The sequence below is a fragment of the Notamacropus eugenii genome, chromosome 4 (genome assembly GCF_028372415.1).
Source record: "Notamacropus eugenii isolate mMacEug1 chromosome 4, mMacEug1.pri_v2, whole genome shotgun sequence".
NCBI lineage: Eukaryota > Metazoa > Chordata > Mammalia > Diprotodontia > Macropodidae > Notamacropus > Notamacropus eugenii.
The window spans coordinates 237,347,375-237,374,938 of NC_092875.1; the positions used below are offsets into that span (position 1 = coordinate 237,347,375).

General features: G+C 36.6%; 1 protein-coding gene across 3 annotated transcripts in view; it reads left to right on the top strand.

Annotated features, from left to right (window-relative positions):
* L3MBTL4 (L3MBTL histone methyl-lysine binding protein 4) overlaps positions 1–27,564 on the top strand; it is a 511,255-nt gene that overhangs the window by 168,268 nt on the left and 315,423 nt on the right. For 2 of the 3 annotated variants that reach the window (XM_072604270.1, XM_072604271.1), the window contains exons 5-10: positions 1,518–1,609; positions 17,272–17,376; positions 19,525–19,660; positions 21,822–21,913; positions 26,279–26,433; positions 27,487–27,563. In XM_072604270.1, coding sequence (XP_072460371.1) covers positions 1,518–1,609; positions 17,272–17,376; positions 19,525–19,660; positions 21,822–21,913; positions 26,279–26,433; positions 27,487–27,563 — 657 coding nt within the window. The remainder of the gene's footprint in view (positions 1–1,517; positions 1,610–17,271; positions 17,377–19,524; positions 19,661–21,821; positions 21,914–26,278; positions 26,434–27,486; position 27,564) is intronic. The other variant, XM_072604272.1, reaches the window with a different exon arrangement.

The following is a 27,564-nucleotide window of genomic DNA, read 5'->3' on the forward strand; positions in this document are numbered from 1 at the left end:
GTTTAGTCCTAGAGACTGTTTACGTCCTAGAGAGAGTCAAATAAATTTGTAGTTAATCATTATATGAAGAGAATGTTGCCATCTTGCTTCACCAGTGGTAAACTTGAATGATTTGTTCTATGTTTGGGATGATAATAATGACCTCATTGATTCTATTAGGACAAACTATGGAGACCCTGGAGTCAGTGAACTGCAGAGGAAAGTGATTCCAAGTTAAGGCAGGGAAGGAAAGGTTTTGCTACAATAGTATTGCCAGGCCATTATGAAGTAAGAGGCTTAAGAGTTACCATAATTTCAATGACAGACAACTTAAAGAGTTCATTACATTGGAGTGATGCCTTGATAACATGAGGGGAATTACTTCATTTGCAATTGGTTCCCTGAGAAGAGGCATTATCCAGCGCAGCATGTTCAGATGTTAGGCAGCTACTGACAGTTATTTTACAAGAATTTAACGGAAATGAAGCTGTGCACAAGCCAACTTCAAAAATAAAGCTGAAATATTGAAGAAAAACGCAACTACTGTGTGTTATAACTTTATGTTGCTAGGTATTTAACAGTGAGAATATATTCATGTAGCCCTGAAATTTTAATTTTATAGAAAATTCCTGTTTTATGTTCTTTCTTAGCATTTAGTTTTCTTATCTGTTGTGAGCACACTAGACTAAGTAATCTCTGTCTTTTCCCATCCCAAATTCTGAAAAATTAGATCCTGAATTTTTTTCACAGTTATCTGTTATGTCAAATTAATCTAGTTGGAATGCTTTAAAACAGAAGGTGAAGTTCAGGCTCTCTTCAATTTAAAAAAAAAATTATTAATATATTTGGTTTTTACCTTGCCTAAATTTTCTGCTATATCCCTCACCCCTTCCTTTATCGAAGAGACATCCCTTTTAACAAGGTGCAATGTGACATAACTAAAGTAGGAAATCAGTTTTTTAAACAACTGTTCACATTTGATCTAATGAAAATGGGGGTAAAGGCCCAGCTTAGAGGAGAGAAAAGGAGTTCTCTAATTCTCACTAGGCAACATCTTGCAGGCATGGGAGGAGAAAGGCTGTGAGCACAACAGCTCCCTCTGGTAGCCACTTGTGTTCCAACTCCAGCATTTGAAGAAGGGGCCAGAGGTGGGTGGCATCCAGCTGTTTACATTTGGCGGGGTGTAGATGAACAATTTGTTCATAGGAAACTGTCTCTCTACAGACTTCTTAGAGAGTATTTAGTCTTCAACAGGAGAAATGATTAAAATTTTGAATTGACAACAGTCATTGAAAAAGTTTTTCAAATAAAAATCCCTGAAAGGTAAAAATGTATTTTCCTTATGTTATAGAAGGAGAATTGGAACTTGGGTAGGCTATGAGTCATGGAGTTCCTTATGATGAATCAGAAAGAACTACATGTAGTCCCTGGTTTTTCTTGCTAGTTTGTTATTTCATTAATTGACTGACTTCATAGATTTCTAGCCAATAAAATAAATTTTTTGCTTGTGGAAACATTTCTTGTTCTTTCTCTTGTAGTAAGTTTAGCTACTCGACAGAAGATTTGGTCTTGGGATCAATATTTAAAGGAACAGAATGCGGTGGCAGCCCCTGCTCAACTTTTTTCTAGGGTAAGTTATTCCATGTAGTATTATATTATTTTTTAAATTCATGAGGAGCCCTTTAAAGCAAATTCACACTATATAGGCTGAGTGGGAACTGAGGTTTAAGTGACTTGCTTGTAAATAAACAATTGTTCATCCTCTTTTCACAGAAGAAATATAGATTGGAAGGTTTGTTATTGTGATTATGAGAGGTGGGCAGAAAGAATCATCCCAACTAGGAAAGAATGCTGCTATTTTGTTTGTTCTCATTCTGCTTTGTGATCCCGTTCAGATGTGGTTTTGTTTTGGTGAATGAAATTATAAAAGTTGATGGACAAGATTAGATGTTGAAGGTCACACTAAGTAAAGTTCCTGATTTATGTCACATGTCACCTTAGCTGCTAAATGTATCTTCCTAGACTGATTTGCATTTTCTCCCATTGATTTGCAGTTCAGAGATATAATCTGGCCCTGGAGGCACCTTTTCCTCCCCTTCATAATTGGATCATAGATTATTCTAAACTGGCATCTGATATGTATTGACAACTCCCGTCTACGTGGAACTGTTAATGTAAAACACGTGACTTATTTTGTTTCATGTTACTCCCCAACATTTAACCTCTAATTTTAGGCCAGCCTCTTCACTGCCATCTGATAATGCCATGCTATTCCTGCATCATTCCTTTGTTTGCATTGTTATTTTCTTCACTTGCAACATTTATCCAAATCCTGCGCATCCTTTGAGACTCAGCTCTGATTATATTTTATCCATGAAGCCTTATCTCTCTCTGTCCACATAAGCCAGGGGGCACAGTGAAAAGTGTTCTGATCCTAGAGTCAGGAAGATCTGAGTTCAAATTTGGCTCTGGATATTTATTCGCTGTGTGGTCCTGGGCTAGTCACTTAAACCTCTGACTACTTCAGTTTTCTTATTTGTAAAATGTACAGAATAGTATTGCCTGCTTCCCTAGGTTGTTAGGAGGGTCAAATGAGATAATATTTCCAAAGTACTTTGCAAACCTTAAAGTGATATATAGATGCTAGCTATTATTATCGTCATCTCCTTCTTTGAACCATTTCGTATTTTTAGGCATTAACACTTCATTATATACCGTCTGGTTCCCTATTGTTTCAAATGTATTGCTTGTTTTTTCAATGAAATCACAAGTTTCTTCATGGGAAGGACCATGTGCTATACTATTTTTTGCATTGTGTTGCAAGCACAATGCTTAGTATGCAATATATACTTAATAAATACTTATATATTGACTAATTTGAATTTTTGAACCTTGTGCTAGAAGCAGCAACTTGACAAGTTGGTTCCCTTGTATAATAAAGGATATAGTATATTTTAAAAAAATTTAGCACTTGCAGTAGAATGTAAAATTTTTGAGAGAAGGGATTTTTTTTGTTTTTGTCTTTGTATTCCCAGTCTAATCTTGCTGTAGGACCTGGCACATAATACATACTTGGTATAGTTTTGGTGAACTGATTTGGATTTCATTGGACTAGCTTTATAAGCATGATCTATTATGAAAAGTCAGGCACACCATAGCAACCATATAGAAGTTCCCATATTGGTAACAAACTTTGTAGTTGACCTTAGAATCTTATTTTATAATTTGCCTAGTGATTAGTTATCACCCAAAGGACTAAGGTCACTCATGTCACTCGCTTCATAGGTTTGAAGATCTCCAAGGTCAGAAACCACTTTTACTTTGTTCATAATAAGTATAGTGTTGAGCACACAGTAAATATATCAAGACTTGCGAATGAATATGGTGTACCTAGTATTTAGTTCTTTTCTCTCAGGTCTATAGAGACTTAGAAAGCTCTTAGACTATCCAGGTGGCTTGGTTTTGACTGACAGAGATACAGAAGATCCACCATATATCTCTTCTCATTAGTACCCAGTCACAGGAAGCAACAGGGCAGATCAAAAGGAGCTCTTGACCAGTTTCTCCTATTTATATAATTCCTTCTCAGTTTTCTTTGCTAGGCCATGTTCTTCCTACCACCTCTTAAATGTGAGTTTTCCTCTGCTGACCTCAATTTTACTCTCTTTCTACATCTTAGCCCTTTTGAAGGATCATCCATCTCTTGCTTCTAGAGTCTGGACATTCCCTTTGACTTGTTCCCTTTCTCTCCTTTAGTGATTTTTATCTGCTCTCTTAGCTTCAGTTTTCATCTCCAAATAACAACTAAATAACTGTCTGTCTGTTTACCACCCATCTATCCATCCATCCAATCTCTTTTCCAATTCCCACTTGTTCATTACCACCTGACTGCTAGACATTTTCAGCCTGCATGTTCTATCATCACCCAAATCTCAACATATTAAAAATAAAACTTATGTTCTTTCTCCCTACTCCTACTCTTCCTCCAAACTTCTATATGTTCATGGTGCCACCATAATTCAAGTTCATAATCATGAATTCATCTCCCTTATCCAACTAATTAGCAAGATTTGCCAATTCTGCCTTCATAATCTCTCCCACTCACATAGCCAGCATTCTAGTTCTTCATCATTATTAGAGATTTAAATTTGAAAGGAACCTTAGAGATCTTATAGCCAAATCCTGTTATTTTACAGGTGAGGTAACTGAGACCCAGAGGAGTTAGGTTCCTTGCTCAAGACTACACAGGTAGGAAAATAGGAGAGAGAAGATTCAGGCCAAGTTTCTCTAACTCAAGTTCCAGAATTATTTACATTGTACCATGTTGTCTTCCCTTTGTCAATGCCTTTTTGCAAGAGCCTCTGTATTCTCCACCCTTCCTTCAGTCCCTACTCTTCTAGTCAATCTTTTATACTGCTTTTAAGATAATCTTAAGAGTGGTCATAAAGTTTTAATGATGATCAGCTGAGAACTGTCCTGTGAGTAATAAACTGCTTGATTTGTGATCCTTTGGATGATTGTATTTTTTCTTGGATATCTATTCATCCACAATCCCCTCATAGACTCTCTATTGTCTCTTGAATAAAAAGTGATTTTAGGTGCAGTGCCCATCCCATTGCATTATATTTTTTTCACTACTGCCATATGAACTCTTAGTGGTGCTGGTGCTGGATCTGGCTCTGCCACTTATTACCTATGTGACCTTGTGTAAGTCCTCTCTGGACTTCATTCAGTTTCCTTATCTGTAAAAGGACAGTATTTGAATAGATGACTTCAGAGGACCCTCCCTGCTCAAAATCTTTGGTTCTAATTTTGTACCTTAAGGCATACCGATTCCCCAGTTCTGCTTTCCCTTTTTCTCTTGTTCTTTTCAAAGGCTGTCCATCTCTTGATGTATTTATTGTATCAAATATTGTATTAAGTATTTATTGACTGCCTTTGCAAAATCTTCTGGGAGAGATGGAAAGTGGAGATATTTCTTTCCCTAGTCCTTCAGTTTTTCTTTATTCAGATCACTTTCTTTCTCTACCATACATTCTGTTACTAAATAATATTACCAAATCTGGCCTAGATCTTGAGGATATGACATAAAAGACAGAACCAGATAAGTGAAAGACATTCAGCTGGGAATATACAGAGACCATCAGTTTATAACAGGAGAGCAGAAGTGGACATAAAGTATCAGAGACAAGGGCATTTTGAATTGAGGCAAGAAGTCTTATGTAAGGCAACATGAGTTGTGATAAGATCTTATGGTTGATTTCTTAGGGTCTTGTGAGGCTAAGGCAAGGATGGGGAACCTGAGACCACAAGGCTGCATATGGCCTTCTAGGTGCTCAAGTGCAGCACTTTTGAGTCCAAACTTCACAGAACAGATTCCCTTAATAAAAGAATTTGTTCTGTAAAACTTAGGCTCAGTCAAAAGACTACACCCCAAGGACCTAGAAGACCACATGTGGTCCCACCCATAGGCTGAGGCCTAGGGCTGAAAGGTAGATTCTGGATAATGACTCAATAGATTTAACAAATACTATTATTTATTCAGCTAGTAGTTGAGTGGGTAGAGTGCTGGACCTGGAATCAGGAAGATCTAAGGTCAAATCCAGCCTCAGTGTGACCTTGGGCAAGTCACTTAACCTCTGTTTGCCTAATCCACTGGAGAAGGAAATGGCAAACCATCCAAGAAAGTCTCTCCTCCAGGGTTACGCAGAGTTGGCCACAACAGGACAACCCAACTACAGTATCTTACTTGTTGTTTAGTTGCTATTCAGCTGCATCTAACTCGTTGTGATCCCATTTGGGGTTTTCTTGGCAAAGATACTGGAATCGTTTGCCATTTTCTTCTCCAGCTCATTTGACAGATGAAGAAACTGAAGCAAATAGGGTTAAGGGACTTGCCCAGGGTCATACAACTACTAATGTCTGAGGCTGAATTGGAACTCGGGTCTTCCTGACTTCCGGCCCAGCACTCTGTTCACTGTGCAACGTAGCTGCCCCTTATCTTGTGGCATCCCATATGTCCACATTTTGTCTGCCAGTGAAGCTGTAAGTTCTTTAAAGCCAGAAAGCATATTTGATTAACCATTATAGTGCTAGAAGCATAGGAAATCAGTATCATCTCTCTGCAGCTGATATGTTGTGAACATCATGTATAAACATAGGTATATCTGTACTTGTATATGTATTTCTCTGTCTATCCATCCGTCCATCCATCCATCCATCCATCTGTCCATCCATCCATCCATCCATCCATCTGTCCATCTCAGAGTTGAGGCTGATCTCCATTGGTAGCAAGATTCTGAATCAGGAATTCTCCTACAGCAGTGAAATCATAGGCCTGCCCTCCTTACTTCTCTAGTCACTCCCTCCAGAGAACATTTATAATGTAAACTGGGAATAGCTAGTGGTGTAGTAAATAGACTATTGGCCTGAAGTCAGAAATAGCTGAGTTCAAATTAGACCTCAGATACTGACTAGCTGTGTAACCCTGGGCAAGTCCCTTAACCCTATTTACCTCAGCCATAAAACTGGGATTTTAATAGCACCTGCCTCCAGCGGTTGCTGTGGGGATCAAATGAGAGGATAATTGGAAACTTTCTGGCCATTTATTATTATTATTATTCTTTAGAAATTGTGAAATTCCTAAAGCATTTTAAAAACATTTTTTTCTATGTGTTTTTGGAAATATTTTTGGATATAAGAAATTCTCAATCCTATCATCATTCAGACGCTTCTTGAGCACAGCATGTTTGTTCCAGTTTAATCTCCACAGTGATTTTAGTAGAAGATATTTTTGGTATAGTATTTGGAATGGAAGAGACTAAACAGAACTCTCTTGGATATGTGAAAGATGAATCATTAAGTCTTTTCTGAAGACTAGCTCATAAATGTGATCATACCCTAGATGTTATCATATGGCTCTTAACCCATAGTTCTCTTTCTCAACATCACACTGCTTTATCTGTTTAGTGCTTGGCACATTGTAGACCTTGATGCATTCTTGTTTGTTCCTTTTGACCTTTTCTGCCCTCTTACTTTAGTTCTCCTTCACTGGTACCTATTAATAGCTAATTCTAGTCTTCTTTTTCAATCTAAGCACCCCCTAGACTCCCCAATACTCCCTAGTATTCTGTAGAACCCACTTCCTTCATCATATGTAATTTCTCCTGATTTATATGGCACAGAATATAATTGAAGTATGTTTCATTTGATCCATCCATAGGATGATTGTTTTTAACCTGTTGTTTGGCCTGAGTAGTTTGAGCAAACTACTATTGACTACACATGATGCTACTTGAGAAAATGTCTCTATGAGACTGTTAATGGTGGAGCACATACAGAGAAGGCAGCCAAGATGATGAAGGGTCATAAGTACCGTATGAGATCAAATGACCTGGGCTTATTTATCTTGGAGACTCGGGGTGTGGTGTGGTGTGGTATGGTGTGGTGTAGTGTAGTGGAGATGCCTCTCTTCAGGTATTTTAATTTTGTTGAACAAATATTTAATAAACATCTACTTTGTGCCAGCTACCATTTTAAAAGGATGTTGATTGAAAGTGGGGTTAGATTTGTTCTGTTTAGATTCTTTTTGGGATATGTGTTAGACTAGAAAGCCACTGTAGTCCCTCCCAACTGAAATTCTGGACCTCTTTGAATTTCAAGTTTTTCAAAACAGCCTTCCTCCCTATGCCTATTCTCCTCCTCCTTTAACGGGAATGAAATGAAAATCTTCACAAAAATGGAGAATTTGTGGTCTATTTCCCTTTTGTTTTTACATAGACTTATGCTTAGCAAAAACGTATTATTAATAAGTAGGTTTGTTTTACACACTGGTAGTCTCTCCCATCTGTGCGCTCTTATCTTTACTTCCCTGACAATCTTCCAGGGATGTTCCCTCTTTAATTCTTATTAAAAACTTAATTTTCCATAAATGGGTATGGGCAGTAAAGTTCTGGGCAAACAATATTGAAGCTTTTTGGAGCTTAGACAGTTTCTTCATAGTAACTGCTGATTCAAGATGGCTCCTTCAGAAGTGAGGTGAGTTTGTAAACTAAATAGATGGTTAAGATGATGGTAATTGAAAATAGGATTTGAATTTCTCCCTCAAGGTTTAAGACATATGAATGGTCAGGCAGGAACTGCAAATAGCTAGCAGTGGTAAATGTATTCCCAGAGACGTGCAGGCCTTATCAAAATAATTTTAAATTTATAATGGGTGACAAGGAGAAGATTGTTCAAATGCATCTTTTACAAAGATACCACAGAGTATGGAAGACATGCTTTAGGAAAAAGAATACTAGGGGAGAGATTTAGTAATTAAAAGTAGACCGTAAGGAAGAGGAACAGTAGTAAAGCTCTGTAAAACTAGTAAAACATCTATCCAAATGCCAGTGTAGAATATGGTTTACAAACTCACTTGTAGCTCAAAGCAACTAGTATTTATTGTCTATTGTGTACCTGGTATCGTTCTAAGTAGTGGAGATAAAAAGACAGAAACAAAACATTCTCTGCCCTCAGGGACCAAATAAAATTCTATAGGGGACAACAATTTGTACACAAATAAATGTATACAACATAAGTATGGAGTTAATACAAAGTAATTTTTGTGTGTGGGAGCAGTGGAAGAGTATCTCTGTGGGGAGGTCAGGAATGACCATTTATAGATCATGGCACCACCAGTACTTTCAAGGAAGATGAAGATTTGGCAAGGTTGAATTGACTAGGGAGAAAATGCTAGGCATTAAAGAAAGTCACAGAAATGGGAGGTGAAATATCGCAGATAGAGAACAGCCAGCAGTCCAGTTCAATAGGAAGATAGAATTTATGGATCTGAAGAACTATACTTGTGACTGATAACCCATAGCTCTTGTTGAGGAATTTCTCTCTTTCTCTTTCTCTCTTTCCCTCCCTCCTTCTCTTTCTCCCTTTCTCTCATTCCCTCCTCTCCCTCTCTGAGTAGTTTGTATGTGTATTTGTCATATACATATAATATGTATGTGTTTATACCTAGTATAATATATACATGTGTATAATATATGCGTGTTTATAGGTATATACACACATGTATGTATATATACACACCTATATATGCAATATGTATGATAGATGTAGATACACTTAGAGGAGAGAGAGGACACAGTATTTGTAATACACACATAATTATGTACACATTTCCAGAACACAGGAATGAATTTGTGACTTTATTAGTATAGGGAACTTTCAGTGAAGAAATTGAGGGTTTAAGGTACTTGCCAGGATCACAGGAAGTCTTTCAAGTAGGACTTGAACCTAGGTATCCCAGGTTCAAGGTCAGCTCTCTACCAACTGTGCCAGTCTGTTAACTGGCACATGAAGATGCTTAAAAATCTGATTGTTTAATGCTTTGCATAATAATAACAATTCTCATTTTTATAGCATTTTATAATTTACAGTGCTTTCCTCAAAACAGCCCTGTGAGGTAGAGGACACATGTGACATTGAACAAAAGTGTAACTCTCCCTTAATAATTAGTGTATTTGCTCAGAAAAACAAGGGAAACTTTTTATTTTAAACTAAAATAAAAAATTTTCTCATCTTTGGTGCTTTATTTTAAATTCATGTATCATATTTTATTATCGTTAATGAAATTGGAAGTGACTTGGTTTTTGACAACTTTGACCCCAGCTTTTAATGATCTTTTTCTTAGTCTGAATCCAGTAGTCTCATACTACCAATTTTTCCTCAACTGGTCTTCTCATTGTTTCACTTGTGTGCTTTCTTGCTTCCTAATTCGATTATGTCTTCCCTAGTGACTGTAAGCATGTTTTCAACTTTTATGTTGGCTACACAGCCAGACACAAGATCAATACATAGGTGCTTTATACATGACTTGGTATGAATTGTGCAATTTGAAACTTACTGAAAAAAAATCTTGTGGGTATCATATCATTACTACCTTTTCAACTTCCTTTTAATCTGAAAAGGCTTCAGACCCATTCTATAGGGAAAAAAAAACACCTGGCTATAGAAATAAAATTCATCATGTACATTTTAATGTCCTCCTCATTCTCTTTAGACATTTAAGCTCTTTTTATATGCTTTTTCTATACAGACGTGCTTACGATATATAAGATTATGCTTACAGTATCTGGTTATAAATTGTTTTGAGCATCTAGTCAGAATTTTAGAACTGTCAAATGGACTGCAGAAACTCCTAGATATGTGGGGAGGAAAGTAAATGGGCAAATGAATTTGGTTTTAGATCTGTACCCTAGGGCTGTGATGTTCGTGTTTAGTCTGCATGAAACCCCATGTGAAGCCTTTTTAGATCCTTTTCTGTCTGAAAAATCCAGGTACATATGCCCTCTCATGACTTTAGGGAACTCCCATCTCTTCCTGACTGCAAGGCGCCACCACCTTTCCTCACTTTAAATCATTTAAAATAAGTTTAAAGTTGTTGCTATACTTGTAACTGATACAGATAGCTGTCACTGAGCTCTTTCTCTCTCTCCCTCCCTCTCTTGCTCCTTCTATCTCTCCCCCTCTCTTTTTTTCTCTTTCTTTCTCATTCCCTCCTCTCCCTCTCTGAGTGATTTGTATGTATATTTACATGTGTGTGTGTGTGCGTGTATGTTTTCTCTTTCCACATCACAAGGCTGTTTTATAGATCACAAAATATTATTTACATGTGAGCTGTTATTAATAATATTTTGCCTGGTAAGTTGTTCTCTACATCTTAGGAAAGATGTTATTACCACTTGGTTTAATTAATATGAAATATCAAAGCTAGGCATTTGTCAAGTAGGATTTGTAATGGAGTGCTTTACCTATTATAAAACAGCATTGATTAATAGTATTCATCTAAGCATTTTTCATTAGATTTTATATGTGATTGAGGTTAAAAAATGGGGTAGTGGGGAGAGAGGTAATAAAGTTTTCCATTACTCTAACATAGCAATTGATCTTAGAATCAAATAGTATAGCTGTCATGAAATGCTCTATATTTGAAAAACTGTTCAATATTATTTCTACTATAATTTCAAGTCAACATTTATTGTGTGTATTTGTGTAGAAAATTGTGTTAGATATCAAAGAGATAGAAATTTTAGATGAAATGTAACCCCAGACCTCATTGAGAAAATTCTCTACAGATTTGATAGATCCTACAGTCCATTTGGGGAATAGATTACAGCACAGATAAAAATACATGCATACACTATTACACTGGAGCTATAAATTAAGGGACTGTATGAGTGAACATATGTTTTTCCTACTCCTGTTAGCTTTTTCCATGATAGGAAACACTCCATTTTTTAATGTGTTTGTCTCTACTGGGAATCAAATTATGTCCTTACATCATATGTGTGTGTACATACATATAGCATGCAATCTTCTCACCTTATGATGGTTGTTCTATGTTTTCCTTGTTTCTTGTTCCTTTCCCTATTATGTAATTCTTTGAATTCTTATTTTAAATAAATTTTATTGATGTTGCTTGCATTTACATTCCCAACATTTCTTGTTATATTGCTGAGACATCTCTTTAAAAATTAACAATAAAAAATAAGAAACAAAAGTTCAGAAAAACTGACCAATGTATTGAAAAGCTGTAACGTGCAGAATTTTCACAGTCATCCTATGTATTTCAGTGTCACCCAGGGTTTGAACTATTATATCTGAAGTCATAAAAAATCTCTTTTGAAAACCAGGATCCACCTTTACATACTGCTGTTATTAGTCAGGCCACCTAATGTTTGTTACTTATATTTTTAAAAGGGAATTTTTATTTGAATTGTTTCTTGCCTTTCTATTTACATAATATTATTTTTCTGAATCCCTAATTTTGGGGGATGCGATGTGGAGAAAGACCCTAACAACCAATCGTGAAGTTCAGTTCCCCACCCCACCCCAACCCCCATAATCAGTCTATCAGTTATATCTAATAGACGAGCAAATCCAAAGCAATAGTACTTGAGAGTTTGGTAAGTGCTGCTTATTTGTTCTGAAGAATGGTGTTCTCATTTTCTACAAATGCCACAGCTGCTTATCTGTACTTCCAGTTAGAAGCTGAATGCCAGGTTCATAACTGGTTTAGAAGAGAGATTCAGAGACAAAATGGTCCTTCTCCTCTGCCCTTGCCCCAGTCGAGGAATGACAACTTCCACAGCTGTCCTTTAAATGAAGTTTATATCAGAAGTGACACTAACTCTTTGCTTAGGAAGGACCCACTCTTGAAAAGAGGTCCCAGGGGTTTTTGTTTGTTTGTTATTTGTTTTAGACAAAATGTTCTCCAAGGATTCTTGACATAAACTTCCTATTGGTTGAGGAATTTGCGGACAGCTTTGATAAGGACACTGGAGATGGTGGTCTGTGGTATTTTGAGCTTAACATACAATCTCTTACCGAGGTGTCATTTTTACTTTATTCATACGAACTTTTTTGCCATCTAAGGATTTGCTCATTTCAGTATTTCACTTGCAAAGAGATGTGTTGTACATTTTGTTTTGTTTCTGAGTTTAATTCAGTCAGTTATTGAGATGTCTGTCATGTTGGAGTGCAGACTTTAATTGTGCAATCAGACATGTTAGCATACATTTTAGAGGTGAAATGGAATTATTTAGAACTGAATGAAAAGGAGGATGAGCTTATTACTTCACAGAAATCAGAAAAATATAGATTGACCTATCTGTAAAGCAGTCCTGTTGTTCCGCATGTATTTCTGTTGCTTATCTACCTAGTAGGATATAAGCTCTTAAAACAGAGCTTGCCTCACTTCTGTCCTTGTATGCTACAGTGCCTGCTATGGAATAGACTCCTCATAAGTGCTGATTGATTGATATGTTGCTCTCTGTATTTGTGTTGTGTACATGACCTTTGTGCATATGATATTTGGAAGCCATTTAAGAAATCTCACGGAATCCAAAATAATAAGAAAATACCATATAAAACAAGAGATGCAAAATAGATCTTCTGTCATATTTCACCACTAGATTAGCCTCAGCTCTAAAATTCAATTGCTTTTTCCTTTTGAAATTAAAAAATAATTCCCACTAATCTAACAAATCGATAGCATGATCAAGAGTCATTTATGTCATGGGGAAATAAAAAATTGACTTTTATCCATTCTGAGTTCATGGAAAAGCTGTGATGTGCTTTGAGGATAATAGCGTATCCTTTTGGAAAGAAGATGGATGTGTTTGGAAAGGGCATGAGAGAGAGAGACAGAGACAGAGACTGGGAGTATAATTTATCAGACATGCATATTCTTAATATCATACTGTAGGGCAAAGAACACTTTTGGCCTTGAAGTAGTTGAATAGGTATTGATTTGATGGTTGATTTATTTTTAGGGCACTAGGAGCACATTTATTTGTTGAGGTCTGCCTCGTCTTTTAGTATCTTATAGGAATTAAATAATTTCCCTAAAATATCTAGCCTATGTCTCTTTAGAGGTTAATTGACAGGGTGGTTGGATTTTGTTTAGTATATGATGTTGTGTTTAGTAATGGTAGTTTATTAAGATCCAAGATTTAGAAGGGAAAAGTTTTTAAAAAGTGCTTTTTATTCACCATGGGATATAGTAGAAATTTATTCCACGAACCTCATTTTCAGGTATAGTCTTGAGATAATAAAAAAGGTTTTTTCCCTCCAAATAAGCACTTACCATAATGCCTGGTACACAGTAAGTGCTTAATAAATGCTTATCTTCTCCTTCCCCCCCTAAATATATCATGTGAATGAAGCATTAAAGGAGGATCTTTGGAAAAGAGCTCATAAAAAGGTGACATTTCCTGCTGAATGCTGCCCTTCAAAATTGTGAAAATGGTATGCTTTATTTTCATTTGAAACTTGAAGAAGAAAGACACTGCTGTGTTATATATACAGTGTTACTTACAGCATTATATAAAGCTTCCAAATGTTCAATTGAGAAGCAGTTTTGATATGCTGATAATAGTAACATTGATCATCTTAACTTCTGGCTGTGAATTTCTGCAAGTGTCTTGCCTCTCTCATCCATGTGTGATAATAAGGCAGAGTCTGCTCCCAGGAAGTCATGTTTCCCCCTTTTAGTTTTGTGACTGACATTTCCACAAAAGCATCTTCTGTCAGTTCCTACAACTGCTTAAATTTCATTTCAATGTTATCAATACACATTTTCCCCCTTGTTTTCATTTGAGGGGGATGTAGGGGGAGAAACCACAGAGAAATTTCAAAGCAGCGAACAGGAGGTAGTCATATAAAACTTGTTAAATAAAATCTGCTGGAAAACAGAGTAGATGTGAGAAGAAGCCTGGGAGAGTTAAACACACACATGGCATTTTATTCTTGTACAAATAAAAAATGCTTCAGAAATCATTCAGTCTTAGCATTTCATTTTAGGTTTTTTTGTCATCTTTTAAAGAATGTCTTTCTTGGTAAAAAAATCTAAAATGATACAGGCATATGGGGCAGCTGTTCAGGATTTTTTTGGGGGTCATTTCCTAAGATTCTGAACAAATATTTCACGTTCCATTTGGAATTAAAATGCTAAGCTGTATTTTCTGTTAACATAATGGTGATGGATGAAATGTTTTGTGTGTGACTTTTAATCTTAAACCTGATTTTCATATACTGATCATTTTATCTCTAATTATAAAAAAAATTGATGGCCAAAATTTAGTCCAGACTCTTATTAGATTTTCGAAATTGTGTGCCTAGATAAACAGAGGTTAAAATGGGAAGTGAGATAACTTGAGGTTACAATTTTGACTCCTCCACTCAATATCTTTGGAGGAAATGGACATTATGCTGTCACATTTTCCTTCTCTGTTAATATGGCTACAAATAAGTATTGCTTATTTCTTCACCAGAGTATGTTGAAGACTAATATGATATTCACATGTTTTAGCCAAAGTATAGGTCAGACACATTCTCCCCCTTTCTCCCTCCCCACTCTCCACCTTCCCTGTCCCTCCAGTCTTCCTGGCTGTTCATAAAAATGTGGTTGACAGCTATATCAGCTAAGGATCAACATTTCAGGAAACAATCTATAATTATTGGTGTTAATGTTCAATTATCCTCCCCATTTGGGCATTTATGAAAGTGACAATTTTTAGTTGGATGGTTTTTTTATTTTGTGTAATGTGTTGCTTTTTTTCTCTCAACCTGAGTTTCCTCATCTATAAGATGAGATTGTTGAACTTGGAGCATTCCAATCTCCTAGTTCTGAGTTTCACTGTTTTTGTGATTCTAAGTGTTCACAAAGGGAGCCACCTTCCCTGCTATGTAAACGAAGCTCTCCGGGCGACTACTTTTAGACTACCTAAAGTCCAGAAAATGCCAATTTCATTAGTCATTTTAATAAAGAGAATGAACCCTTGCTTCTTTGTGGATTTTTATTTGTTATTGGAAGGTAGTTAAGAATTTTATCAACAACTTGTCTATTTTCTATCTGCCTATCAGTTTGATTGAGCATCGAGAGATGCTCTCTTCTAGATCTCTCTTCTAGAGCTATCTTCTATTCTAGAAACTCGTCTTCCCTTTTAAACTCTTATGACTTTTAAGCCTAGTAATTGTCTGCCTGTTTAAGCCATCCCCAAACATTTTGCAAAGAGGAAACAAAGTGCTTCCCCTCATAGTTTCTGTGTTTCCCTATTGTGATAGAATATGTACATAGATCCAAGTGCAAGATAATTTAAGGAAGATTAATAAGTAGGGCAGTCTGGAAAGACTTCCCATAGGAAGTGATACCTCCATTAGACTTTGAAGGGATGCCAAGAAATCTAGAATGTGAGATTGAGGAGTGAGTACATTTGGGGCATAGTCATAGAGAGAAAATGAAACTCTGGGTTTGGGAAACAGCAAGTAGGGCACGTTGACTGGAATGTAGCTTGTAATCATGAGGAGAAATTTGAAATGTCTGGAAAATGCTAGAACCAGACTGAATAGCTGGAGAGTTTGCTTTTTATCCTAGGGACAATAGGGAACCACTGAGATTCTTGAGTGAGGGAGTGATTTTGTCAGACTTATGATTTAGGAAGACAATCTGCAGCTATGCAGAAGATAGATTGGAGGAGAAAGATATTGAATCTGGGAGATCAGTTAGATGAGAAATGATGAAAATATGAATTAGTCTGTTTGCTGTGTAAGTGTAGAAAAACAGGAAGATGGGAAGGAGGCTGTGGATGATAAGACTTGGAAACTAATTGGATACAAGAGAGAAGGAGTGTGAAGAGGGGAGGATAATTAAGAACTTGCCAACTTGGTCTGAAAAGAAAGAAGTAGGGAAGTTAGTAGGTCAGGGGCAGGTTTATGAAGGAAGATAATGAATTCTATATTCAGCGTACTGAGTCTGATGAACCTAGAAGACCTTTAATTGGAGGTGTCCTTTGGGCAGTTGCTGATGTGAGACCGAAGCACAAAAGAAATATTAGGGTTAGATATGTAGATTTGAGAGTCATTTGTGTAGATGATGTTTGAACCCTTGGGAGCTAATGAGATGAAAGTGGAAGGGTGCAGAGAAGGAAGAGAAAAGGGACCTTGGTGGACACCCAAGATTTAAGGATAAGATAAAACATGTATGTATGTGTTTGTTTGTAACTTTATGTTATGACCCGTTGTGTTATAAAGAAATAGTTTGTTTTGTTTTGTTTTGTTTTTGGATCTTCTGCACTGTATGATGACATTTGTTAAGCAAGATGTCACTCAAAACTTTTGTCAGCTGCGCGTTTGTTGTTCATTCATTTCAGTTGTGTCAGATTCTTTGTGACCCCTTTTGGGGTTTTCTTGGCAAAGACACTGGAGTGGTTTGCCATTTCCTTCTCCAGCTCATTTTACAGAAGAAGAAACTGAGGCAAACAGGGCTCCAGGGTCACACGTTTAGTTAGTGTTTGAGGCCAGATTTGAATTCAGAAAGTGAATCTTCCTGACTCCAGGCCCATCACTCTAACAACTGTGCCACCTAGCTGTCCATGCCACCTGGCTGCCGCCATGTGTAGGTTGGGTCCATTCCCAGTTCCCAGCTCTAACTCCTTGCTTTTAATGTTTCATGGAAATAAGGATTGGTCCTTTACAAAAGAAAGGCTGAGGAGCTCATGTTCCAGGCCTTGTGACATTGAAGGTAAAATGATTATAATCTAGAATGATTTGAAGTACTTTGAAGTTAGTGTACCTATGTTTGCTAAGTAATGTCAACAAGCTACTTTTTAGAGGTAGATAGTGCTGAATTTTACAAGTAGAACAGAGGATTCCTATTTGCTAATATGCATGCTAAATCTTTACTTACAGGGTATTGGTATATTAATATTTTAATAGCTATTGTTTGAATATCCCTAGGATCAGTCCTTTCCTGAGCATGAAAATGGTTTTCAAGTTGGAATGAGATTAGAAGGCATTGACCCCCAGGATCCATCTAAATTCTTTGTGCTCTCTGTAGCTGAGGTAAGGGAAGTCTATTATAGTTTCATTGACTATAATATGTTCTATAATAGTTAAAATAAATTCCTAGAGAATAACAGATTGGGTTTTCAGCACTGGAGCAATATTCCAATGCATTTTAAAATTAATTTTATATCATTAAAAAAAGTATCTCAATAAAGATGCCTCAAGTAGAACCCAACAAAACCATGTAATTAAAATGAATTATATTTTAAAAGAATACTTTCATGTAACAATAGCATTTCTGTTCCCCTTCCTGATATCTTCTTTCAGTAGCCATAAAAAGCTTTGGTTTTTGTATAGTTTAGGTTGTTCATTTTTTCTTCATTCATATATATTTCCATATTTCTTTATTGGTCTCACTTTATTATTGTTAGTGGTTCATTTGTATTATATACTACATTGATTTAGCTATTTCCTAACCATTTATATGGAAATTGTTTCCTAGTTTTTCACTGTTAGAAGTACATTGGATGTGAATATTTTTATATAAATTAGACTTTTCTTTTTTTTTTTTTTTTTAGTAGACCCTTAGATTATAGCCCTAGGAATTACATTATTGAATCCATGGATATGATTAGTTTTGTAATTACTGTTGTGTATTGCCGGATTGGAATTGAAAAGGATTTCATTAGCTTGCTGTCACATGTTTGTTTTTTTAAATTTTAGTCAGGGATGGGTGGAATGTATCTTTATATAGCATGTAAGAATAAGATAGAACCTGTGATTTCATTGGAGTGGGAAGCTCCTGGGTGAGAAAAGTCTCTCTACCAATGCAAGTTTGTACCTCTGGAAGACTTAGGGACTTTCTTGAAGCATGTAGTGATTAAATGACTTTTCTAGGCTCATATATCTAGGATGTAAGAGAAGTCACATCCTCCTGGCTTCAAGGCCAGATATTCCATGCTTTTTTCCACTTCAGAATGAATACTCTCTGTACATATGCCACCACATAAACACTTCTGCATTTGTTTATACCTGTCTTACCCTCATTAGGGAGATCTTAAAGGTGCGACAGTCATAGGTGAATCCCAGACTACTGATTTTGAGGATTTCATCTCTACTACATTTATGTGTGAGAGGAATTATGTCATTGAAACATAAAAAAATGTGTGATGGAAGTAAATGATTTGTGAAAAAATTTATTAAACAAGGTTTACTGTTAAATGTAAAAATGCTGTTTTTTTAACTAAAAAAAAAATTCCATTATCAGCATAACAGTCAGCATGGAGATGGATGCATAACTATAGTTAAAAAAACAACTCTAATGCTTTAGCATACTAGTAACATTGGTAAATCATTATTACTGCCTTGATTTCTTCACATTAGTATATTACTTTTTAGTAAGCATAGTCACTGGCATTATTTTTATAATTCTGCGGTTTTCACTTCTGCATATCTTTTCATTTTTATGTATTTTCTGTGCTTATTAATTTTGATAGTATTAGGTGTAGAGAGCACATTTGTTTTACTTACTGGATTTATTTGTCAAATTAACAAATACATAGTGCTTAGACAAAGAAGAAATAGGGTGTTTCTGGGGGTATGCATCACTGCCTCCCTTTTAAACATAGCATTTAAAATTGTTGGGTCTTTACGTGAGAATTTTAAGTACCTTAGCTTATGTAACCCTGGGCTTTCTATATTAGCTGTACCATAGAAGGACTAGAGGCAGTGTTGCTGACAGGATGGGGCTTGGTATGTTTAAATTAGTGTTTCAGTTTAAGGAAAAAGAAGGGCTTTTGGTAAAAGAGTCCTAATTCTATGAACTTACCAGATAGGCCCTGTTTATATTATCTGCGTTGGAATGTTTGAGTCGGCCTCATAAACAGTCTTGTACATGAATTCCACAAATGTTTATTAAGCCACTGCTATGCAAAAGAAACTTTACTAGTCACTAGAACGACAAGTACAAAAAGGAAACTGTCCACGCCCTTGAGATGCTTCTGTTCTTTTAGATCTTAGTTACATATTGCAGAGGTGGAAAGAAATCAGATATTATTTTAAAGAAGGGAATAGCCCTTAATAACATATCACTAATACTTTTGCATGTTGATTTAAGGTAGAACTATTTACTGCTTGGTGAATTTTGCATCTGTCTTAAATACAGCAACCACAATTACAGCTGTTTCCTCACCTCCCATTTCATAGGTGTGTGGTCATCGCCTGAGACTCCACTTTGACGGCTATTTAAGCTGCTATGATTTTTGGACCAATGCAAGTTCCCCTGACATTCACCCTGTGGGGTGGTGTGAAAAGACCAGACACGAGTTACACGTCCCTAAGGGTAAGCGGGGAAACGTTCACCCACTAGAAAGTGGTCGACTGCCATTTCAGTTTTCCTTTAAACCACGCTTCACAAAACATGAATATGGGGGTCCAGCATGGCACAGTTTCCAAGATGAGAAGAAGACCATATAAGAAGGAGACACAGTGTCCAACAGTTATTACCATTATAAATTACTTAGAAACACATACATAATAACATTAAATATGTCAGTGTGTTTCCGCTTGAAATGTTGTCATGGTGTAACCTAGTACAAAGTGAGCAAACACTCTGGGTAATGAAAGGAGTATATTTGAATTAAACACCCAATTTTATCATTGACTTACAAACCAGAAACACCAGGACTCTAGCCTAATGAATCTTACTTTCATACAAAGAGCGCTGGACTTAAGAGCCAAAAGACGGTCAGATCCTATTAACTCTTCTCACCATCAGGTCAACTGAGAAGTTTGAAAAGTTTCCTCATTTTGTAAAATAGTAATAATTACCCATTCTCTGCTTATTTTACAAGGTTGTTGGAAATAAAGTATTCTGTGACTCTTAATATACTGAAGAAAGAGGCAGTCAGTCAATATGTGTTAAGTACCTAATATATGCCAGGCACTGGGGTTACAAAAAAGAGGCAAAAGATAATCCCTGCCCTCAGTGAGCTTATAGTCTATAAGCTTATAAGCTTATACTTATAGTATGCTGCCATGAAAAAGTGATGGACCTAGAGTTAGAAGACCTGCATTTTTATTTCAGCTCTTCTGTTTAGTAGCCCGGTGACCTCCTTACCACTCTGGGTCTTGCTTAATTCATCTGCAGAAAGAAAGGGGCCAGATTGTTTGGATGATCTCTCAAGCGCCTTCCAGCTCCTAAATTAAGCTCCCATCGTGGAGAAGCTCTCTGATAAAGATTAACCATTTGCTTGAAAAAAGTATCTCTAATGAGCCATTAAAAAAAGAAAAAATTGCCATCAGCTGCATTCTTTTAAATTGAATAAGTTAGGGGGTTGTGTTACGCATCTTCATAACTCCAGAGAGCTATGGTGGAAGCAACACTATGAATAGACAGCTAAACTTAATTAAGCCCCTCTTGGGCTCAGCTTTATTGTTATGGAAATAGAAGCAAACACACACATGTACACAGACAGACATACACACATGCATATATATGTACGTATATGTATGTACTTATACATCTATGCGTACATGTGCACACAGAATAGGGCTTTCTGACTTATGAAGAACTTTGTTCACAATAAAGCCCTGGGAAGTGCTTATTTCAGTATTGTTACTCTTATTTTACAGATGAGGAAACTGATACTCAGAGAGGTTATCTTTCTTAAGCTTAGTCACACAGCTAGTTAATGTCAGAACCAGGAATCTCTGGAGTCCAGTAGAGTTTCCATTATATTAGATCCTCTTTACTAGTAATTAAGGCAAATTCCAGATGGATGTAAACTAATTAGAGACCTACTTTTTTGCTCAGTAAATTGTCAGACCAGTTCTCCTTTTATTAGGTACTTTAGTGGAGTGTCCGATTTCTAGAAGCCCCTGGATGACCATCATTTCCCTTGGAATTAACTGAAAAATGACTTCTGGTGAACACAGATCCAAATGTTTCTTTTCTTCCCAGATGTCCATTAGACTCTGAGGAGTAGTCCGTAGAAATTGAAGACTAGAGCTCCTCATGCCACTTGATAGGGAACTAGAAATCAATTAACTGCTTAAACTAATACAATGAATACTGTTCCTAATATGATGATGGGGTGGTGGTAGTGGTATTGGGACAGCATTGATTTTCTGAGTGACTGGCAACAATTGGGTTCAGCTCTTTGACATGATGTCTGAGCATTTTGGAAGGCCCTCCTCATGGTCATCTTACACTTCTGCCTCCTTGAGAACTATTTAGTGATTGGTTTAGATGTTTAAGGACCCAGGATTGATTGACTTGTAGTAGGAAATGATTTCTGTACATGAAGAAAATTCAGGTGACCAGTTTAACATTTTATGAATTAGATCTTTGAATGAATTAGAGACTTGAGATGCCTAATAGAAAAATCCGTGGGCTTTATTTATGTCAAAGAAATAAAGGCAAGAAGATTTTAAAAATAATAATCATTAATCCATTAACCATGTGTATAATGAGTATTTATAGGAAGTTTTATTTCCATTAGGTTACAGAAAAGACAAGGTTACTTGTATAAACAAATTGAAGACCTCCAAGTTACAAAATGCTCCTAAGAAACTATTCCTAAGCAGAAGTATTGTAAGTATCTACTTTAATATAAATCAGGTTACTTTTTTTGAATCCCATGTTTCCAAATTATTTCACAGTTTGCTGCACTTGATGGTGATCATCATAGCTAATACATAGCCTATAATGTATGCAAAGTACTTTTCATGCATTAGCATTCCTATAGGTATGCCCATTTTACAGATAAAGTCAAGGCTCACAAACTCAGAATCTTTTTTTATGGTCACAAAATAGTGTACAAACATAGTATACATATACAACTAGTAAGTGTTTAGATGCAGTTTGAACCTAGTTCTATCCTGACCTACAAGTTCAGTGTTACTCTTTCTCCTACCAGGAGTGGGAGTTGCAGCTTCAAGGCCACATGTGGCACTCTAGGTCCTCAAGTGTGGCCCTTTGAGCTGTTCTATGAAGTTTGGATTCAGTCAATGGGCTGCACTTGAGGACCTAGAGGGGCCACATGTGCTCTTGAGGCTGCAGGTTCCCCACTTCTGCTACCTTGCTGCCTCTGTTGATGATTCTTTAAGAATTCTTTTGCCTTTCATTTTTTTCCTCCACTTTAAAAACCAACCATTTCTCTGGAGAGATATCAGTTTCTCTTAATAGAATAATTTAAATATGGAAAATAAATGAGCCAGAGGTAAAAGGGATTACTTTTGAGGATACTTAAAAATTAAAGGTCTCATTTTAAAACCTGTTCATTCCTAATAGCTCATACTGCAAATTGACCTATTTATGAGGTTTGTGTGTTTTTCCAACCAGTGTAGATTTTTCTGGTAGACCAGATGTATCTAGAAAAGATATTTCTACACATTGCTAATTGTAGTTCAGTGTTTGGGAGACTCCAAAGGAAAGTCTGCAAGAGAAAAGGTGTTTGACTACCAGATTGAAGGTCCACAGAGCCATTGTGCTGACCTCGTTGTTGTATGCTGTGAAACCTGGACAGTCTACCAGCACCATGCCAGGAAACTGAATCACTTCCATTGAATTGTCTTAGGAAGATTCTGAAGATCATCTGGTGGGATAAAGTACCAGACCGTGGGCCCTTTCTCAAGCCAAACTGTCAAGCATTCAAACTCTACTGCAGAGAACACAACTATGATGGGCTGGCCATGTTGTTTGAATGCCAAAAGTACATTTGCCTGAAAGACTATTTTACTGAGAACTCACATGAGGCAGATGCTCACGTGGTGGTCAGAAGTGATACAAGGACACTTGTATCCTGGTCTCGCTGAAGAATTTTGGAACTGACTGTGTGATGTGGGCTATCCTGGCACTGTGCTCTATTAAAAAAGCAGAACTGAAGTAGCTTGAAAGAAACACAAGATCTGTAGATTTAGAGAATCTATCCAAAATGTTCATGTGGATTATTTGTGCCCAACCTGTGGAAGAGCATTCTGAGCTTATGTTGGTTTGATGGTGTCATTTTGGTCCTCTTTGAGAACAAAAGACAATGACCAACTCATAAGTATGCTAAAAATGATTCCTGTTATGAGTCTTACAAAGTTTCGCTCAAAATCATCTGTTCCATAATTTCATTATATTCAGGTACCATACTTTGTTCAACTATTCCCAAAGTAAGAGGTTAAGCATAATCCAATAGGAGAAAGATGTAATGAAAGAGCAATCTGTTATCATCATAAATTACATTGAAATCACCACATTGAGGCTATTAGTATAAGATCTTATATTAGGAAATGGAAATTAAAAAGTTAAAGATAAGAATAGCACATAGGTCACGTTTGTCAAGTTGTGTTGAGTATGAGCAGTCTGTATTAGAGGTGATATAATTAGGAAATAAATTAAAATGGATTTTAAAGGTACCTCAAGGCAGGAGGATGGTTTAAAATATCAGAAATATCATGGATTACTTTATTATTCCAAAATGGTGATGTTGAAAGTATTAGTAACTACTGACCCATGTGACATAATAACTTTCTTTTCCCTATAAAGCCTTTATGAAAATTATCTATTTATTAGCCAATCAATAGGCCCATGAGCATATTGATAAAAATGCAAGAAGGTGAAGGCCAAAATTTGGCAAATGATTTTCCACAGCTAATTGTACCTTATATATAATTTGTTTAAACTTGGCCGAGAGCGTTAGACAATATAAGATCCTACTGTGTTTATTGTTTGTTGATTAAGAAGTAAATTGACTTTCTAGAGTAGCAAAGTACAGCTTTAAGAACTCTCCTCTCCAGCCTTGTGCCACCTATATCTATATCAAGATTAAACAAAATCCCCAGACAGATGCAATCAACGTAACAATTTTGTTCAGGGATCCTCCAGTGATCACTAACAAGCAAAGTAGAAAGTAAGGAAATATGTTTTTGATGAAGGTGTTGGTAGTGTCACGTAGGATGTCCTGAGCAAATTATAAATGGGAAAAGTTTACTATCAATAGAGAGCATCTCTAGCTATGTCTCTTAAAGGATGCTAGTCTTACTTATATAAAATCACAGGATCCTACAGAAGGGGCATCTAGGTGGTACAGTGGATAGAGTGCCAGACCTGAAGTCAGGAAGACTTATTTTCCTTAGTTCAAGTCTGGCCTCAGACACTTACAGCTGTGACCTAGACAAATTGTTTAACCCCATTAGCCTCAATTTCCTCATCTGTAAACCGAACTGGAGAAGAAAATGGCAAACTGCTCCAATATCTGCCCAGAAAATCCCAGTGGGGTCATAAAGAGTCAGACATGACTGAAGAAAGACTGAACAACGGCAGGATCTGAGAGTGCATGTTACTCAGATTTTGAAATGAAGTTGAATGGGTAGTTCATTTAATCCATTGGTACATATGTCTTGGATAGAGACTTGCAATGGAGAAGAAAATCTGCTTTTGAGTTGAATAGAAGGAGAAAGGATCCACCAGATTTTGTACATTCAGGGAATAGATTCTGTGAAGGGGGTAGGTAGGATTTTCCTTGTGCCATCACTCTTTTCATGCTACCTTAAAAAACCATACGTGGTGAGAAGGGAAATGCCAAGGTACATTGCCAGCCTTCTAATCTGCAGCAGTGGCTTTACCAGCACCTTCCATGCATTGAAGGCTAAATGGCCTACTACAGGAATGGGGAACCTGTGGTCTTGAGGCTACACATGATCTTTGAGGTCCATAGGTATAACCTTTTGACTGAGTCCAAGTTTTACGGAAGAAATCCTTTTATTAAGAGGATTTGTTCTGTCAAGTTTAGATTCAATCAGAGGGCCATACTTGAGGATCTAGAGGGCCACATGTGGCCTGAAGGCCACAGGTTTTGTCCTCTCTCCCTCCTCTCCACAGTATAAATAATGCATTTGGGAAGTTAGGTAAACGAGTCTCTTTCCTGGTTCTACGTCCAACCTGTTGAATGTCTTTGGTTATAGTCATCTGAGTTCTTTGTGCATTAGTTTCCTTTTGTTTGGCATGAATACACTAATATCTACTCTGCCTGCCTCAGAGAGCTTTGGTGAAGATTTGGTGAGTCATGTATGAGAGCATCCAGGGATCCTTTGATACAGATAGTTTCCTTTTGCCTCCAGGCCCACTGTTTTCCACGGACCTCAGAATTCAGAAATGGCATGTATGTTGTTAAAACCGTTTTTGGAAATTACATTGCAGTTTCATCTGGGCATAGAGCTTATATGTGGGTAAAGTGTGCCCTGCTGAAACCTGGAAATGAATTCTAGTAATGAGCAAATGCTAGAAACTTTCCCACTAATTTTTGGATATGCAGTTTAAATTTTGAGGGAGTCCACAGAATTGGTCACATTATTCAACTTTTGTTTTGAAGTGACTGAAGTATATGCTTTACACATTTTGCAACTTTCGTTTTAGTTGTTTTTTCAAGTCACTACTGCTTTCAGTAATCTTAAAGTTTTTTTTTTTTTAAATCTAATTTGAGTCAGAACTGCAGGGAAAGATAATTACATGAAGAAAAAAATAACCCACCAGGTAGGTGGTGCTGGTCCTGGAGTCAGGAAAACTTTAAACCTAGCCTCAGATCTTACTTTTTCTGAGTACGTCACATATGCTCTTCTAGCCTCAGTTTCCTTATCTGTAATATGGGTGTAATAATAATTTATATTATCATAAATACTTCAGGATTTTTTGGGGGGATAAAATGAGATATTTTTAAAGTGCTGTGTGAACCTCAAAATGCTACAAAAATGATTAACAAAAAGAAGTCATAAAATAAAAGCTAGTTTCACATGATTATAATAGCTTTATAAGATATACTAGCATATTTGTATCTTCACTGGAATATTCTTAGCCTTATTCCAGAGAGTAAGGGATGAAATGCTGCCTAAATCATGATACTTTTAAAACATATTAGTTTAGTTCTCTTTTATGCTTTCTTTTAAATTCATTTCCATGGGGATGCTTTGCTAGATTGGAACCCCTGCAGAAGAATTTCGGATAGGAATGAAGCTTGAAGCAGTGGACAGGAAGAACCCTTCCTTGGTGTGTGTGGCCACGATCACAGATATTGTTGGAGATCGCCTACTTGTGCACTTTGACAACTGGGATGACTGCTACGATTACTGGTGAAAAACCTGTCCTTGTTAATGTAAAATGTTGTGACTTCCCTGTTATATCCAGGCACTGAACTGGGAGAATGATGGATTCCTCCCATCAGTTTGGGAACTGTTTACAGTGTCCTGGAGAGGGTCAGCACATTGGGTGCCCAGCCAGTGCATGAAGCCCTCTGGCTAGATATTGTAAGGTTTTCAGTGAGACACACGAGTACACCATTTTACTGGTAAAGATAATCAAGTGTGATACAAATTCAAGTAAAGTTGAATACTCAGTGGTAATAGAAGCATGGGAAAAGTTGGCTGCTTTTTTTCATTCTTCCTTCTGAGACAGAGTTGATTATAGAGCTTATTTTTTCCCCATATTCTGTCATAGACTATATGATGATGTCATATTTGAATTAATGTGTACAGTTTAGGTCATCTTGCTACAATATGTCTAGTTAGTAAAGAGAACATTCTCATAAAGAGAACTCTAGAATTTTATTTTATTTTCCCTCCAGATTTTGATAGGTAGTTCTGCTACCTGTTAGGGAAGATCCAAAATAAGTAGTAGTGGGTTCTTCAGAAGTCTAAAGAAAGCAGAGAACATAGATCATATCAGGACATTAAGCTCACATGGCATTAGAAAGGAAGGATGATATTCCTGAGCTGCAACCCTAAATAAATAAGAGGTTGTCATTTAAATAATTTTCTAGCACTCCTTCCCAGAATGTAATATATAAGTAAAAGAGCTGCTTCCAAAAATGCCTGAACCTGTACAAATCTTGATTGTGCTGTGAATGTAAAATAAAATGAGAGCATCGTGTAAAATACAGGTTTGAGGCAGGGAAGGAGCATTGTTAGTGGTTTGTGTTATAGAATAATTTGTGAGACTTCAAATAAGATATGGCCTACTAAGGCACAGTTATTCAACTTACAAAATGTTTAATGCAAAGTGGCATATGTAAAGCTATTTTTGATCATCTCTTATTTCAAGATAATTCCTCTGGATATCTGTCATCAATCTTGAACTCTTTCTCTAGCTTGAATTAGTTTTAAAGTCATATTATACATTTTTCACAGGTGTGATATTGATAGCCCTTTTATTCAACCAGTTGGATGGTGTCAGAAAAATGCAAGAACCCTGACCACACCCCAAGG